Below are 14781 nucleotides of genomic sequence, written 5' to 3' on the forward strand. Positions count from 1 at the left end.
TGAAAAGCATAAATGGACAAGGAAAGTCAAGATATTCAAAAAAAAGGAAATTATCAACAAATAATAATCCTTAAAAATAAAATGAAAATGAATGTGAAATTCAATGATTCCACATTCATTTTTCATTAAACCAGCTTTGCATATTCAGACTCCCCAGAGGTTGAATCCTAATGACCCCCAGATATGTCCCTCTAGCGCCACCATCAGGACAACATTTCACAAGAAATACAACAGTGCACACACACACATACAAAAAAAATCAAAGAAATTGAATGTAATGAAATAATCTGGTTTCTGCTCCTCTGAGGATTATTTCTTTAGATTTCAATAACCTGATGATCATTCCTGTAGAGCTGGGCAATACATCTGTTTTAATTTGCAAAATTAGTTAGGTTTGATTTGAGATAAAGTTGTCTTTTCCTGGTTTTACAGTAAAGTTATGTATTTTTCTCAACATGATGTATTGCCCAGTCCTACATTCCTATAGTTCCACCCTTTGGACAAGTTTATCTCCACTGAATAAATGCTGACTTTGCACTTATCACATTTCCTATTTAGTCAGGTTTGGTCATCTATAACAAGGAGAATGCTTGTCCATTAGTTATTACCTATACATATTGAATCCTAAATCAACAATTAAAAGCTGTCAGTTTAACTCAAACTCTCTTTTACATTTTGTTCTTATTACCTTTATTTTTTGTCACAAAGGCCAGGAAGTCCCGAAAGATTATTTATTTCTTATCTTGTGCACAAATCTTATTGAAAAGAAACATACTCTTTTGGGACCTCCGGGCCTCTGTATACATTTGTTAAAACACTCCCTTATTATTAAAACAGTTGTCTTTTTAGTAATTTGAGAAGATTTAATTTTCGCTTTCAGCTACTTCACACAAATACTTTTAACTTTTTTATATGACATATTATAATTAGTTGCCAGGTTTCACAACTATGTATGTATGTGTAAAGTGATGGAAAAGGAGTTTGAGGAAGTTTCCTAGATTTACATTTAATGTACCTTAAGTGCATCGTTGGATCACCAAACACACGAGAAAATGTTCCTCGATGTAGATGACCTGAACACAGCGGCTGTGTATGAACACATGTAACAGTAGCCATATGTCTGGAATACTTGACAGGAATATATGGTTCCCAAACTGTGGCTGGGTCTGCAGGATGTAATGAATTAAATGGTTATAAATCAAACCTTTAAGATATACTGCCACATTATTTTGTTAATTCAAAACCCAAAACTTTCTTCCAGCTCTCACAGAAAATAAGTCTCAAACATCACAAGGGGATCGACCCAGAAAGAGAGCCGATCGACTGAACAAACTACGACGAACTAGTTGAACCAATTCCTTTGTCAGCGCCAACAGAAATAAAACATAATGATATTCTAACATTTTTCACCAAATCACAGCACCAGAATATTCAATCTGAGGTTGATGATGTATGTTTAGAAAGACATATAAAGCAAACACCTCAGGACTGAATGTTTCTCCAAACCTTCAAAAAAAGTTCAAGCCCAGTGTCAGTGTTCTTATTGAAAGCGGTTATTAAAAAAGTTATTGAAAGATTTGGTGTATGTATAAACGATACTCCAGTATGGTGTCTGTTACGGTAAGATTGTAGTGTGTGTGTGTGTGTGTGTGTGTGTGTGTGTGTGTGTGTGTGTGTGTGTGTGTGTGTGTGTGTGTGTGTGTGAGAGAACATGAGGAACACAGCATAACAAAAGAAGATGAATAAACATCATCAGCATCCTGACATAGAAACATCATGACTCCTACAGGAAATGCTTTTTTTTTCTCATTCACTCCTTCAGAATAAAACCATGATCCAAAGCAAAAATCATGAGCAAAAGCAAAGAGATGGAAAATATTTAAACTCTGATGCAATATGACGAGGAAAAGACGGCAGCACCACTCACACAGCTGGGCGGTGAGAATTTTTTTTGTGTGTCACAGACAGTCAAGGAAGAATCAAACCATCAGCACCAAACAGTGACACATGTAAACCAACACACCTGACCCGAACAGCTGCCTCAGCAAAGATCAATAAAGCAGACATAGACAGGAAAAGTCAGCCGTCATTTCATCTTTTTTCGACACCAATTATTAATTTTGTTGCTGAAATTGTCTGTCCATATTTTAAGATAAATAGGACTATACTGAAGCACTGGATAGAAACACATTTAAAAAATTTGAAGCAACCACAGCTCCCATGAGGCTTTGACAGCTAAGACTCATGAAATATGGTTTTGCTTTTTGTAAGCTTTGTTGCATTTGAAATAACACACAATATGACTGCATGGCCTGAAGACAGTGTGCCAGTAAAACCTTAATACAATCAAAATCGTTTCTTTAAATGTTTCATGCAACGCTAACACATTTAGCCTCTCTTAAGCTGTTGTCAGTAAACATCAATGTTGCACCAATGACAGCTCCCCAAAATGTTCTTTAACTGAGGACATACGGCTAATAAGTGCACAATGTTTTTAGCTGTGTAGCAAAATAAATATCACAAGAACAATGTCATCACCATCTCTCCATGCTGGAAGTCAGTAAATATTAAATATAGCAGAGGATATGTTGGCTTCTGCTGGTTAAACAGAATGACTGCATGTGACGGATGTTCAGCTGCAGACACACTGAGACACCTTTAAAGGACAAGTCCAACATGAGTTCAGATGTTTTGCTCTTAGGAAACAGACTAACTGCACTGGCTGATGTTCTGTCAATGCTAATGCTAACTTAGCTAGGGATTTTAGGAGAAATCTACTGACGCCAGAAGTCAATGTTTGTAAAACTAGTCAACTGTTGGCACCTGATTTATCCCGTAGATCCAGGGATTGACCTTGGTTTCTGGTTCTCCTAGTGAAGTAAAAAGCTGCTAAATCTTCAACAATGATAAAAGCCAAAGAAGGGGGAATCTGAAAATGAGCTGATCCTCTGAACATGTTGGATTTGTCCTTTAAGATGCATGTTGACCGACAGATTAATGAAGTGGAGCAGCATTCATCAGAGTGATGAGTCTGAACATCAGCCGTCCACTTTCTCCTCTGTCCGTCAACATTGAGAGCCGAGCCCTCCTCTGATTGGCTGGCTGTGTCTCTTACCGGTCTTTGAGGTCCAATGGGCTCCGACTCTCTCCGGCGGGGACGTCCTGACGGCAGCGAGTGACAGGGCGACTGGGCGGGGCTTCCTCCGCTCCTTCTTGACGCCTCCTCCTCCGTTAGCGTTAGCATCCCTCGGCTACTCTCCCTGGTGTGGGTCTTTGGACGGACCACCAGCTCCCCTGCAGAAAAACAAAATGTTGACAAGAGACTGTTAAGTGCCCCGATAAACATTCCTGTTGTCATCTTGCAATATACTAATTTATATAAAAAGTTATCACCGCAATAAACCGTATCTAATTTTGTTTTAATTTACATTATTTAATTTCATATTCTGTTCTCGTACTTATCGTGTACATGAGAGTAACACATGCGTCACTTCTGGACAAAAAGTTACGGCTCCGCCCACTTTTGGGGGAAAACAAAGCTGTCATTTGAATGGCGGTCGATACAAATTCTGAAGTTTTTGCCAATCCGATCAGAAATTTAAGAAAACCGTGGATTTCGACGATCGGGCTCGATATATGGTTAAATATAGGAGTAGGTGATCGATGTCCATAGATGAGAGTAACATCTACGTCACTTTACGGCCTGCCCACTTTCGGAGGAAACCAACGCTGTCATTTGAATGGCGATCGAGCCTGAAGCCACAGAGCTCTTCTGGTACTGTCCTTTCTTCTTGGAGGAAGTCCAGAAACACGTAATTCTGGATTTGTTTTAATGTTTGAGGAGCAATAAACGACACAGCAGCTTTTTGGCATGATAACAAAATTATTTTCCGCCTCGCTCATGAGAGTAACAGCCGGCGAAAATGACAGCCTCGCCTACTGATTTTAATTAATAATAATAATAATAATAATACATTACATTTTTTATTGGAGCGCTTTTACAGGTGTTCAAAGCGCTTTACACATTACACATATTAGACATGTAAGAGTCATTACTGTGGACATTACCCACGCGGGTGAAGTGTCTTGTCCAACGGCCTGACGCAGTGGCGGCCGAGGCGGGATTTGAACCATAATTGAACCATATATCGAGCTCGATCATCGATTTCAAATTATTTAATGTAATTGTTTGCCTGACTGGCCATCGTAATCGGGCTCTTTGAAGACCCGAAAAATCCACGGTTTTCAAAAACTTCTGATCGGATTGGCAACATTTCAGAATTTGTATTGACCGCCATTCAAATGACAGCGTTGTTTTCCCAGAAAAGTGGGCGGGGCCGTAATTTTCGCCCCGGAAGTGACGAAGGTGTTACTCTCATCTCTTGACATGTATATATACTTTTTTTGCACTGCTTTTTTTGTTGTATTTTTGTATTTTATTATATATGTTGCATTGTTGGAGGAGCTCAGGTCAGAAGAATTTCATTGCCATTTCTACACTGCTGAGCATATGACGATAAAACATTTGAATCTTGAGTCTTGAAAGTTAATACGGATGCAGACATTATCAAAGCAGAAGCATCTAAATGGGTAAATGTTGGGTATGTTATCTTACAAATACACATTCTATATGTAACATTGGTGAGCAGAAAGTATTTTTAGTGCTTTTTCACCGTGGAAGAATTTAGGGATGGTTTGTTGAGATGATGTACGAGCCAGAACAAACAGTCCAGGATTTGTTTAGCGTAGCTTAGCACAAAGTTTGGATGCAGCGGGAAACTATTTATTGCCAAACTCTATTACAAACAAATCCAACATCTCCCAGTCAGTCTGCTTTACACTTTTTATGAGATTTGTTGAACACTTGTGAACGAGAAGGTTAACAAGGACACATTGTGATTCAAGCAGCAGTTAGCAAGACGTTTAGTAATTATAAGATCACAAGATACAATAACTCTGTCTCAGTTTGTTGTGCTAAGCTAAGCTAACAACTATCATCGGACATACTGGCAGAAATCTGCCTTCCAGTCGATGAAAATATCGTCATTTAAGAAGCTACTTTTTTTAGGAGCTTTGATAGTTACGTTACTTGTTACGCTGTAAAATTGCACTTTGTAGGTTCGCCACACTCAGGATGTAATAGTAACTAAATACTACATTCCAAAAAATATCTTGGCCAGAAAGTTGCTACACTTCATAGAAACGCTTTTACCTAAAACCTAGCTGTAAGGCTCTAAATTTAAAACAGTGCGGGATCAACACAAAATGTTCAAAAGCCTGATTTTGGCACAATTTCTATGGTAATCTTGATGAGTTTTAATTGATGGGTAGTTACAACACAGACTGTATTATAATAAGACAACATTCTTGTAGAACTGTCAGTGATCAGACAACCTTTAACAAAAATACCTGATAGTTAATGATAGATAGGGTTTTGAAAAAAAAGTTTATTTTTCTCAAAGTACTGTTTTAGTACAACTAAGGTATCCTTGTGGTATTAAAAGCCATATCCAGAAATGTTGGATCTAAATCCTTAAATGTTTTACCTCTAAAACGATATTTTTAATTATTTAAATCTCCCCAGTGTGTACAGGAGCTCCTACCTGCGGCCCGGAGCCTCCTCCTCTCCTCCTGCTCCTCCAGGGGTCGCAGCTCCTCAGGTTCCTCGTCCGTCGTTCCTGAAGTTGTTGGCTGGAAGTCCCGCAGCTCCGTCTCTTTGTCGATGATTACCCACTCTTTGCTGTCGAAGTCCTCCTCCTCGGCCAATGGGACGGAGCGGATGAAAGCGTTGCTGTGCGCCTCCTGGTCCACCGACGCCACAGAGACCTCCTGCCGCCCGCTGGCCAGACGGTCACCACGGCAACCGGGGTCGACTGACAGCATCTGAGCCGGCTGTGAGGAGTAGACGTGACGAGACGGAGAGCCGAGGATATCCATCCGGGACCTGGACACAGACATGAAGACATTGAGTTTAACTTTGACTTCAACAGCTGTATGTTTTGCACATTTTTCACCCATGTCCTTCCTTCGAGACAGGTTCTAGTAAAGTCGTAATTTATTGAGACCAAAGCCGAGGTAAGACCTGTCTCAAGTGATGAATGGCAAAACTAAACAAGTCCCAAGTCTAGACTAAGCTATTTCAAGTGAATGAGAGCTAGTCCAAGTCCAGTTCAGTCAAGACCTATGTCTTATCTTGAATGGCAAGATGAAGAAGTTTCAAGTCAGGTCAGTTGAGGTCATTCTGAGAGAGAGAGAGACAAGGCTTGTCAAAAGAAGTCTCAAGTAAATCTAGATAAATCCAAGTAAAATCAGTTTGAAACCAGTTCAAAGTGAATAAAAGCATGTCATTTCTTACATAGGAAAGTTGACTCTAAAGCTAACCATCTAGCAGGGTATATGCAGGAATCCTGAAGTCAAATGAAATCCCTTTTAAGAGCTTTTTTAAGACCCTTTCCAAACATTTTAAGACCTCATCGCCACTTTGAGTTCTAACTGGTTACCTTGGCGACACACTTCACCTCACATTTACTATATACAGTATTGATTGTCCTTCCTCCTTATCTTCCAACCATTTGGACGCAGACTTGCATTTCCCCATAACGATGTTGTTTAACAACCGGCGTAAACGGACCTTCGCGCGCTATCAAGCAGTGAGCGTGCGATGTCCTGTTCAGATGACGTCAAATGCAACGGGATGCCATAAATAAACTACACAGAATCACACTACACACCTACGCAATGATTACATTCAGGCACACTGTAGAATACAACCTCTTTGGACAATTTATATACTTATTGAAAACAAGCTACAAAATGTAATACCTTGGAAAATGCCGTTTAATACTTTTTAATAGCCTTAATTTTCGCTAAATTGATTTATCAACTTTTAATACTTTTTAAGACCCCGCGGACACCCTGTCTAGTCCAAGACCAGACATGTCTTTATAGGAAAACTGCTTTTTAGTTTTTCCAATTAAAGTGTTGTCAAGTCTTAAAACCGGCCTCCATTTTGTTAGACTAATTCTCAGACTCTTTAAGTCATTCTTTTACTTGAGTTGTTCCTGTCAAGAGATAAGATAATATAAGATAAGATAGTACATTTATTGAAATGTTTGTGTTGCAGCAGCATAAAAAGACATGGCCTTTTACAATAGAAATTAAAAAGACGAGAAATAAACAAGAAAGTCGAAAATATACATGTTGAATTTACAAATGAACAATAACAAAATATAAAGCAAGTTATTATATATCCATAAGTATGTCAGGGATGGAATATTAAATCTGAATATATAAATGTAACATGTACAGTGTGATTTTAAGACCAAGAGAAGCTATGGAGCAGAGAGTTGTTTTTAAACCCCCTTCAGTGTTTTCTGTAGTTTGAGATCACCTCGGTCCGTAGCCGTCGTTGCGGCCCTCAGCTGCCGACAGTCGGTCCGACTCGGGGCTGTTGACCCGGCGGTATCGTAGAGACCGACCGCCGGTGGGCGACTCGGGGACTCCTCCTCGAACGGGAGACGCTGGACACGCCCCCCGACCCGACTCGTCCTCCGGACCCCCCTGTGGAAGAACGGGAAGTCATGAAAGTCAGTAACAATTACATTACATTTCATTTTTAGTTTTCACTTTTCACGCTGCTATGGACAATCTTGCACTAATGTACATTTCTAAAAGATATTGAAGTGACTGTTATTTTCTATTTGATTGTTGTGCTTTTATTTAGGTTCTAATGTGTGCATATGTATAAATGCGTCTGTTGATTTTGTATATATAGGTATATACATATTTTTATACATATTTTTATATATATTTGTATTTTGTATTTGGGAAACGTTATTTTTCGATCTCTCTGTCTGTACACAGAAACTGAAAGATTGACAATGACTTGATTTCATTGAGCTGACACTTCTATACAAAGCCACTTACAAAAAGTGCGTTCAACCATGAAGGAACAAACACAAAATCAAGAATCCTGCCGGTACATTTCCTATCTATAAACCCATTTTTTGTAGCCTACAAGTGTCAGGATTTTTGTCAATTTAAAAAGTGGGATATTTCGCTCTGAATTGCAGCGTAGCAAGGCAAGGCAAGTTTATTTATCTAGCACTTTTCAACACAAGGCAATTCAAAGTGCTTTTCAACAATGAAAGACATTAAGAGCATAAAACACATTAGAAACATTAAAAAGCAAAGATATTAAAACATGAATAACACATGAATACAAGTATAGCCACATTCTCACATTCCTCTACCCTAGTCTTCGTGAAATTATAGTTATTTTGATAGTTGTTATATTCCTTTCATCCTTCTCTTTCATCCATTTTGCATCCCCAGCCAACACATTTCCCCCCGTTTCACTGTTACCCGAACCCGTCTTTGACCTTTAAACCGCCTTTCTTTTCAATTTCCAGAATTAGGATATTTAAACCCGTTTTAAGACTTCCCTCATGAATCTTTGGCCTTCAAACCACTTTTAGTAGAAGTATAAATCAGCTGTTTAGTAGCATTTCAAACCTTGCTCAGGCTGATCCTGAGTCTGTTGCGGTTGAAGTCCGTGTCCTCCCACACCTCTCCGGTCTCCCCGGTGTTTTGGGCCCCCGTGTCCCCGGGGGGGCGGCTGGTGGGGGGCGGGGGGGCGTTCTCCTGATCACTGAGGTGTTCGTCCTGCAGAACCTCGTCTGTGTTTTCCCGCCCGAGGTCTCCAGGGATCGGCGTCACGATGGCTCTGTGGACCCAAGAGGTTCTGGTATTTCAGAGACTAATTGGGTCATTCTGATGTGTTGCCTGTTACATTTATATCCTGTATTCAGCATTAGATATTCTATATATAACATTCTATAATCCAGGCAGCCTTTGGTTGTAGTTAATTTGGGTGATTTCACATTTGGTTTTTGTGACAGGGTTCTAGTTTATCCATCCTCAAACATTGGCATAGTGGGTATTATTGTGCTCAAAGTATTTATTTATAACTAAAGCGCAAAATCTAACATAATTACAATTTGGGCAAAATGGCAGTGGCTGGGTTTCAGGTTGAGGAAACTGATTACTCATGGGGAAAGAAGTTTGTATGTGTGTGTGTGTGTGTGTGTGTGTGTGTGTGTGTGTGTGTGTGTGTGTGTGTGTGTGTGTGTGTGTGTGTGTGTGTGTGTGTGTGTGTGTGCCGCTCGCTGTCACTGGCGTTGTTGGTCAATCTGTGATCTGCACCGTCACAGTTTTATATAATTGGGATATGATTTATGTATTTAGGTTCATTTGTTTTGTCCGTTGCAAATGTGAATGTTTCCTGGAATTCTTATTTTCAGTGATGATGGATTGAATAATAATATAACAATTCTCCAGCATTAAACCAGAATGTTCTTCTCAACATATAAATTTGAAAATTTGAAAGCCAACCTTTAATTAATTTTTCGGATTTACGAAAGAGTTTTGTCCACTTGGGGTTTGGCCTTGCTATATTTGTTTTTTTTCTGCTCTGTTTCCGCCATTTTCTTAGCTTCCTCTTGGATGCTGGCATATCATCTGGCACACCTTAACTACCTTTAAGCCAAGAATGTCCATAACAGTATTACAAATTAAAAACTTCTGATAGTACCAGCAACTAATATTTTTGCTACCGGACACCATTTATTTCACTTAATTTTTGTAGACGTTTGTCTTGCTTGGAAAAGAGCAACAACTAATGAAGCTTAGCGCAAGTTCAATGAGGAAGACCAATCCTCTGGTGTTACACGTCATTTCAATACTCTCTCCTCCCAATAAGCGATCGGGGGCGTTACTCCCCAGCTAGCCAATCATCGCACCCGCTACCCCTTTAAATCTGCTCTTCCCTCTCTGTCAGTCGTCATTGCAGGCGTCAATGCACAACCCTCCTCCGCCTCCTGTCTCCTAATACAGGGCCAATCAAAAACCTTCTCCCTTCAGACCGGACCGAACCACTTATCACCACCACCAGTGTCTAGACCCCGGGGGGTTCATCGGAGCGGTTTCCCCCCCCTGAATGATCATCCTGAAAACCGGTGCCTAATCGCCAAACATCATTTCATGCACTTATCGTAATCCGTCAATCACCATTACCTCATATCAGGCGTCCCGGTAATAAACATGTATTCATACATCACGTCTCTCCTAATTGAACTACTTTTACTCAAAAATAGCATTCAATTATTTTACACTAACCTTATCTTTATTCTTCCAAACTCACAATACAGCAAAAATAAAAGAAATCAAATATAGGCCTAGTGTCTCCCATACTTCTATTTTCAAAGATGATTGAGAGGAATTGTTTTTATCAATATTGTTTTTAAGAAAAATCCTCGTTATTCAGCTTTTTAGTGAAGCTTCAAGGTTCAAGGTTAGTTTATTTGTATAGCACATGTTAACACACAGAGGCAATTCAAAGTGCTTTGCATAGGAATTTAACACATACTAATTCAAAACAAAACAAACAATTCATAAAAGCGATAAATTGCTGGCTGCAGCTCAAAGTGCAACGATAAGGCACGGTTAAAGGACCTCAGGATAGGCTGCAATAAAAAAAAGTTTTTTAACCTTGATTTAAATAAACCCAGGGTCGGGGCGGACCTCAGAATTTCAGGCAGTTTGTTCAAAGCTTGTGGTTCATGAAATCTAAAAGCTGCCTCGGCAAATGTAGTTCTGACTCTGGGGACAACGAGTAAACCCGTTCAACACAAATGCTCAGGAAGCTTCACATATCGTCTCCTGCTCATCTTTAGGCAGATCTCATGCAGCTGATGGTTTGTTTCTTACCCCACCATGGCGGCCGTGGGTCGGGTGTTTTGCTGAGGCTGGCTGGAGGTGCTGGTCGACAGCGTGACGTCTCCTCCGCCTTTCTCCCAATCAAAAGGCTCGTTCTCGGTGATGATTCGCTCCTTCATGCTGTTCTCAAACACCGACATCAGCAGCTGGGACAAAACAACAGGATAAAGTATTTCAAGGTTCAAGGCTCTTATTGTCATGTGTGCATAGCTACAGGGTAGATATGACAATGAAAATCTGAGGTCACAGGCTCCTCCATACAGTGCAACACAATCAAACAGATACAAGAGTGCAAGTAAATAGAAATAAGGTAGAATACAAATAGTGCAAGGAGAGTCTATATACAAGTAATTGGAATATGAAACATTAGATAAATAATTTGTAAGTTGCAAACAGATGGATGTTCTTTCATGAATGAAAACTATTGTCCAGGTGATAACACTAAAAGAGAGGGCACACATTGTAAACACTTCTCAGTGTGTACCTGGTAGTCTGGTTTGGTGTAGTAGTCCAGGGCCAGCACGTGGTCCAGGAAGATATTAAACTCTGAAGGCATGTGTTTGAGCAGCATCCGGTGGTCGTAACGCTCTTTAATCTGACCAACTTGTTCCTGGAGAAAATCATAAAAGAACGCTTTAGACTGAAGTGACATTTTGACAATTCATGTACATTTCTACCTTTATTTGTTTGACATATAAAACAGGTTTTGATCATCAGGCAAAAGCAGAAAACAAAAACCATTTAGTGACTTGGTAACCTACAACTAAAAGCTCCATCATTGTAACCCTTTAAATGCCAGTTTTTCTCACATAATGTTGTTGTCTTTTTAAACATCATTGTTTTGATTACACAGCGAGGCTCCTTGTGGTAACCAGGAAATAACCGATGGCAAACATGAGGAAATGGCTCAATCTGGTGAAAAATAGTAGTTACATGTTGAAAGTTGTCGATTTAAAGGGTTTTAATGATAACAATTTGAAGAGAGAGTGAGGCGTTAAGTGAATATCTCTAGAGGGCAAAAGAGTTCATTTTGTAGTTAATCTTTTTTTACGATAGGTCTTATCTAACATCAATGTAAATACTTTACTATACTACAGTTTTTGAAATAGTATTATGTTCTAACAGGTTGATATTTACTATGTGAAAATATTCTTGTATACTGTTGTTGTTGTTGATATTGTTGAAGTCTTTACAGGAGTAAACAAATACTGATTTGTTTACCTTATCTTTGATTTTTCGCCATGGCAACTGTCCAACGGCGAACTCCACCAACATGTAAAATAATGACCACAGGTCGTCATGGCGACCCATTTCCTGGAGGGAAACAGAAGAAAAACAATATTATTGTTTATGTCAGTTTTATCAGTAAATAATGAAACGTAGTCATAACTGCTGATATAACCTATGTAGGTTACGGTAGGGTATTCCCATCATTCACGTTCATTAAAGACATTATTTACGTAATTATTTAAAGACAACAAACAAACAAACAAACAGACTGACTTTGTTTTTATGAGCGTTGACCGAAGCATAGCGGACCGTCCCTCTGAAACCCGCCACAGTCCTCGGCTGAACAGAAGAAGAAGAACATTTACAGATTATTCACATCAACATTCAATCATTACTGAACCCTTTACTTCTAAATCACACACGGCTGCTCCGTAAACAAATATCTAACAACAAGGAAGTTTGGCTTAATGTAAATCCTGTCGACCGTAAACATTGATACAGAACAAACAGAACTACAGTGACAAATGGTAAAGACATTGAAATGTTTTCTTCTTCTCTGGCTATCGCCTCATGTCTGTGGTTCAAATGTGTAATATTCGTAGAATTTGAATGCATTGATCTTGTATTTCTTACACAAAGCTTGTGCTCAAAAACCTGAGCAGTACAAGTTGGGCGTGGGTTGCCACTCCACTTTAATGTGTCACAAAAGATGGCCCAAAATACTAAATGAAGCTGGTGTCTCTGTCTTGGCAATAAGTGGTCTATAACCCATTACATTTCAAAGCTGTATTATGTGTGCCAAAATTGAACTGGAGTGTAAACCGCCTCTGTGAGTGGGTTGCTTCTTCAGTTATATCATTTTAACTATGCTGTAATTATGAAAAAAACTCCAATAATTAAACTTATATTCAGATATTATTTCCCTGAATGTGCTGCCTGAATCTGTTGGATTCATGTTTCAGGCGTAAACAAAGCAAATTATAACCAAAACATCCAAATAATAACACGTCAGCAGAGGGTCACGCTGCATCTACACAGCCTCCAAATAACACAGGGGTCAATCAAGATGTTTCCATGGTGATATTAATCACAACTGTGTGGGGAACAGGAAGTGATCACATGTCCCTTTGAGGACTGGAGACACGTCATGACTCGAGACGGATATACAGATGTACTGTACGTGCCAAATGTTCCCTTTAACAGTGAGTCATGAAGTTATGACACTGTTTCTTTCCCTTTCGATGGCTAATGGGTTTATTTAAAGCAGTCCATTGAATTTTCAGTGCTGTCACCTTAACTCATTAAGTTCGTTCTTGAGGTAGAAATCATTTTCCTCCACATGAGACATTTGCAAAGATGAAGTTTTAAATGGTGTGTTCCTCCTTGTTCTCTCTCGGTCTTCTTCTTCTCTCATTGTTTCTCGAGGTGAAATTACAGCTTGTGAAATAAAATGGTTTTAATTGGTGCTAAATATTTATTTCTAGCAACAGATTTACACATGAATATACAATCTATTGACGACAGACCTTCCTGTTGTTGTGTGGAGATAAAATGTGTGTCTATTAATGAGTGTGGGTGAAATGTAATTTAATGACAACCATTTCATTAACTCAGTTGCTTATGTATTTATATTTTTCTACATATCCTTTAAAATGATTCCCATTAATTGGTACTATTCTATTTAAGTAATTGTTGGTGTTTACTAATTTCTTGGTTTCATGTTTGAATCTTGAATGTAATGTCATTTTACCCATCACTCATCCTGTAAAAAATACAATTATATATACAAAACGAAATGTTTCCTATTTTATTTGGAAAAACCCTGTCCCCGACTGTTTCTCAATGTCGAGTAAAGCTGCTCCAGAGCCACTATTTCAAGCATACTACGTCATCGAATGCCGCCGAAGTACTGTTCCAATGTCCAGCATACTTGGAATTCTACAGAGCCCGGCGTACTCCGTTTTAATTTCAAAATCTGTGGCGGAAAATGTAAGGCGGGGCCTCTCATATGACGCACACCTGCACACTTGCTCGCCTATTCCACTCTTCGTTTTCCGAATTCCAGGAAGTATTCTTGCCTCACTTCTGAAGCAAGTGACTCGGAAGAAATGTGCAACCAAGCAAGCGTACTCGACATTGAGAAACACCCACTGTGTGTTAAGAGCTTTTGTGTGTGTTAAGAGCTTTTTTGTGTGTGTGTGTGTGTGTGTGTGTGTGTGTCTCTCCCTCCCTCTCCCTCTCCCCCTGATTGTCTCCAGGTGGAGCCTCTCCCTCAGGTGCTCCCAATCCCCAATCAGGGCCTCCATAAAGGACCTGAGGAAGGCTGCAGTGACTCTCTCCTTCTTCTCTGGGCTGCATGTGTGCAGCATGTGTGGTGTCTCTGGGTGTTTCTCAATGTCGAGGAAGGTTGCTCCAAAGCCACTATTTCAAGCATACTACGTCATCGAGTACCGCCGAAGGACTGTTCCAATTTCCAGCATACTTGGAATTATACCGAGGCCGGCGTACTTCGTAGCGAGAAATGTAGAGGCTGCACAAGTGTAGACTCCGCGGTCTTAAAATCCCCACAATGCTTTGCGCACGGACCAATTTCCAAATCTTTGGCGGAAATCTCGCTCCATTTAAGGTGGGGCCTCGCATATGACGCACACTTGTTAGCCTGTTCCACCATTCTTCGTTTTCCGAGGCTAGGAAGGATTCTAGCCTCGCTTCTGAAGCAAGTGACTCGGAAGACATGTGCTACCTAGCAAGCATCCTCGAGATTGAGAAACACCC

The 14781-nt window shown here is 39.8% G+C and overlaps 1 protein-coding gene across 3 annotated transcripts in view; it reads right to left on the minus strand.

The window, feature by feature from the left end:
- ttbk1a (tau tubulin kinase 1a) overlaps positions 1 to 14781 on the minus strand; it is a 49772-nt gene that overhangs the window by 12682 nt on the left and 22309 nt on the right. For all 3 annotated transcript variants that reach the window (XM_079681515.1, XM_079681514.1, XM_079681513.1), the window contains 8 exons: positions 12280 to 12345; positions 11998 to 12090; positions 11261 to 11386; positions 10768 to 10922; positions 8515 to 8725; positions 7391 to 7560; positions 5604 to 5944; positions 3116 to 3294 (listed from right to left, as the gene is read on the minus strand). In XM_079681515.1, the coding sequence (XP_079537641.1) occupies positions 3116 to 3294; positions 5604 to 5944; positions 7391 to 7560; positions 8515 to 8725; positions 10768 to 10922; positions 11261 to 11386; positions 11998 to 12090; positions 12280 to 12345 (1341 nt within the window). The remainder of the gene's footprint in view (positions 1 to 3115; positions 3295 to 5603; positions 5945 to 7390; positions 7561 to 8514; positions 8726 to 10767; positions 10923 to 11260; positions 11387 to 11997; positions 12091 to 12279; positions 12346 to 14781) is intronic.

The sequence above is a fragment of the Notothenia rossii genome (genome assembly GCF_949606895.1).
Source record: "Notothenia rossii genome assembly, chromosome: 1".
NCBI classification, from domain to species: domain Eukaryota; kingdom Metazoa; phylum Chordata; class Actinopteri; order Perciformes; family Nototheniidae; genus Notothenia; species Notothenia rossii.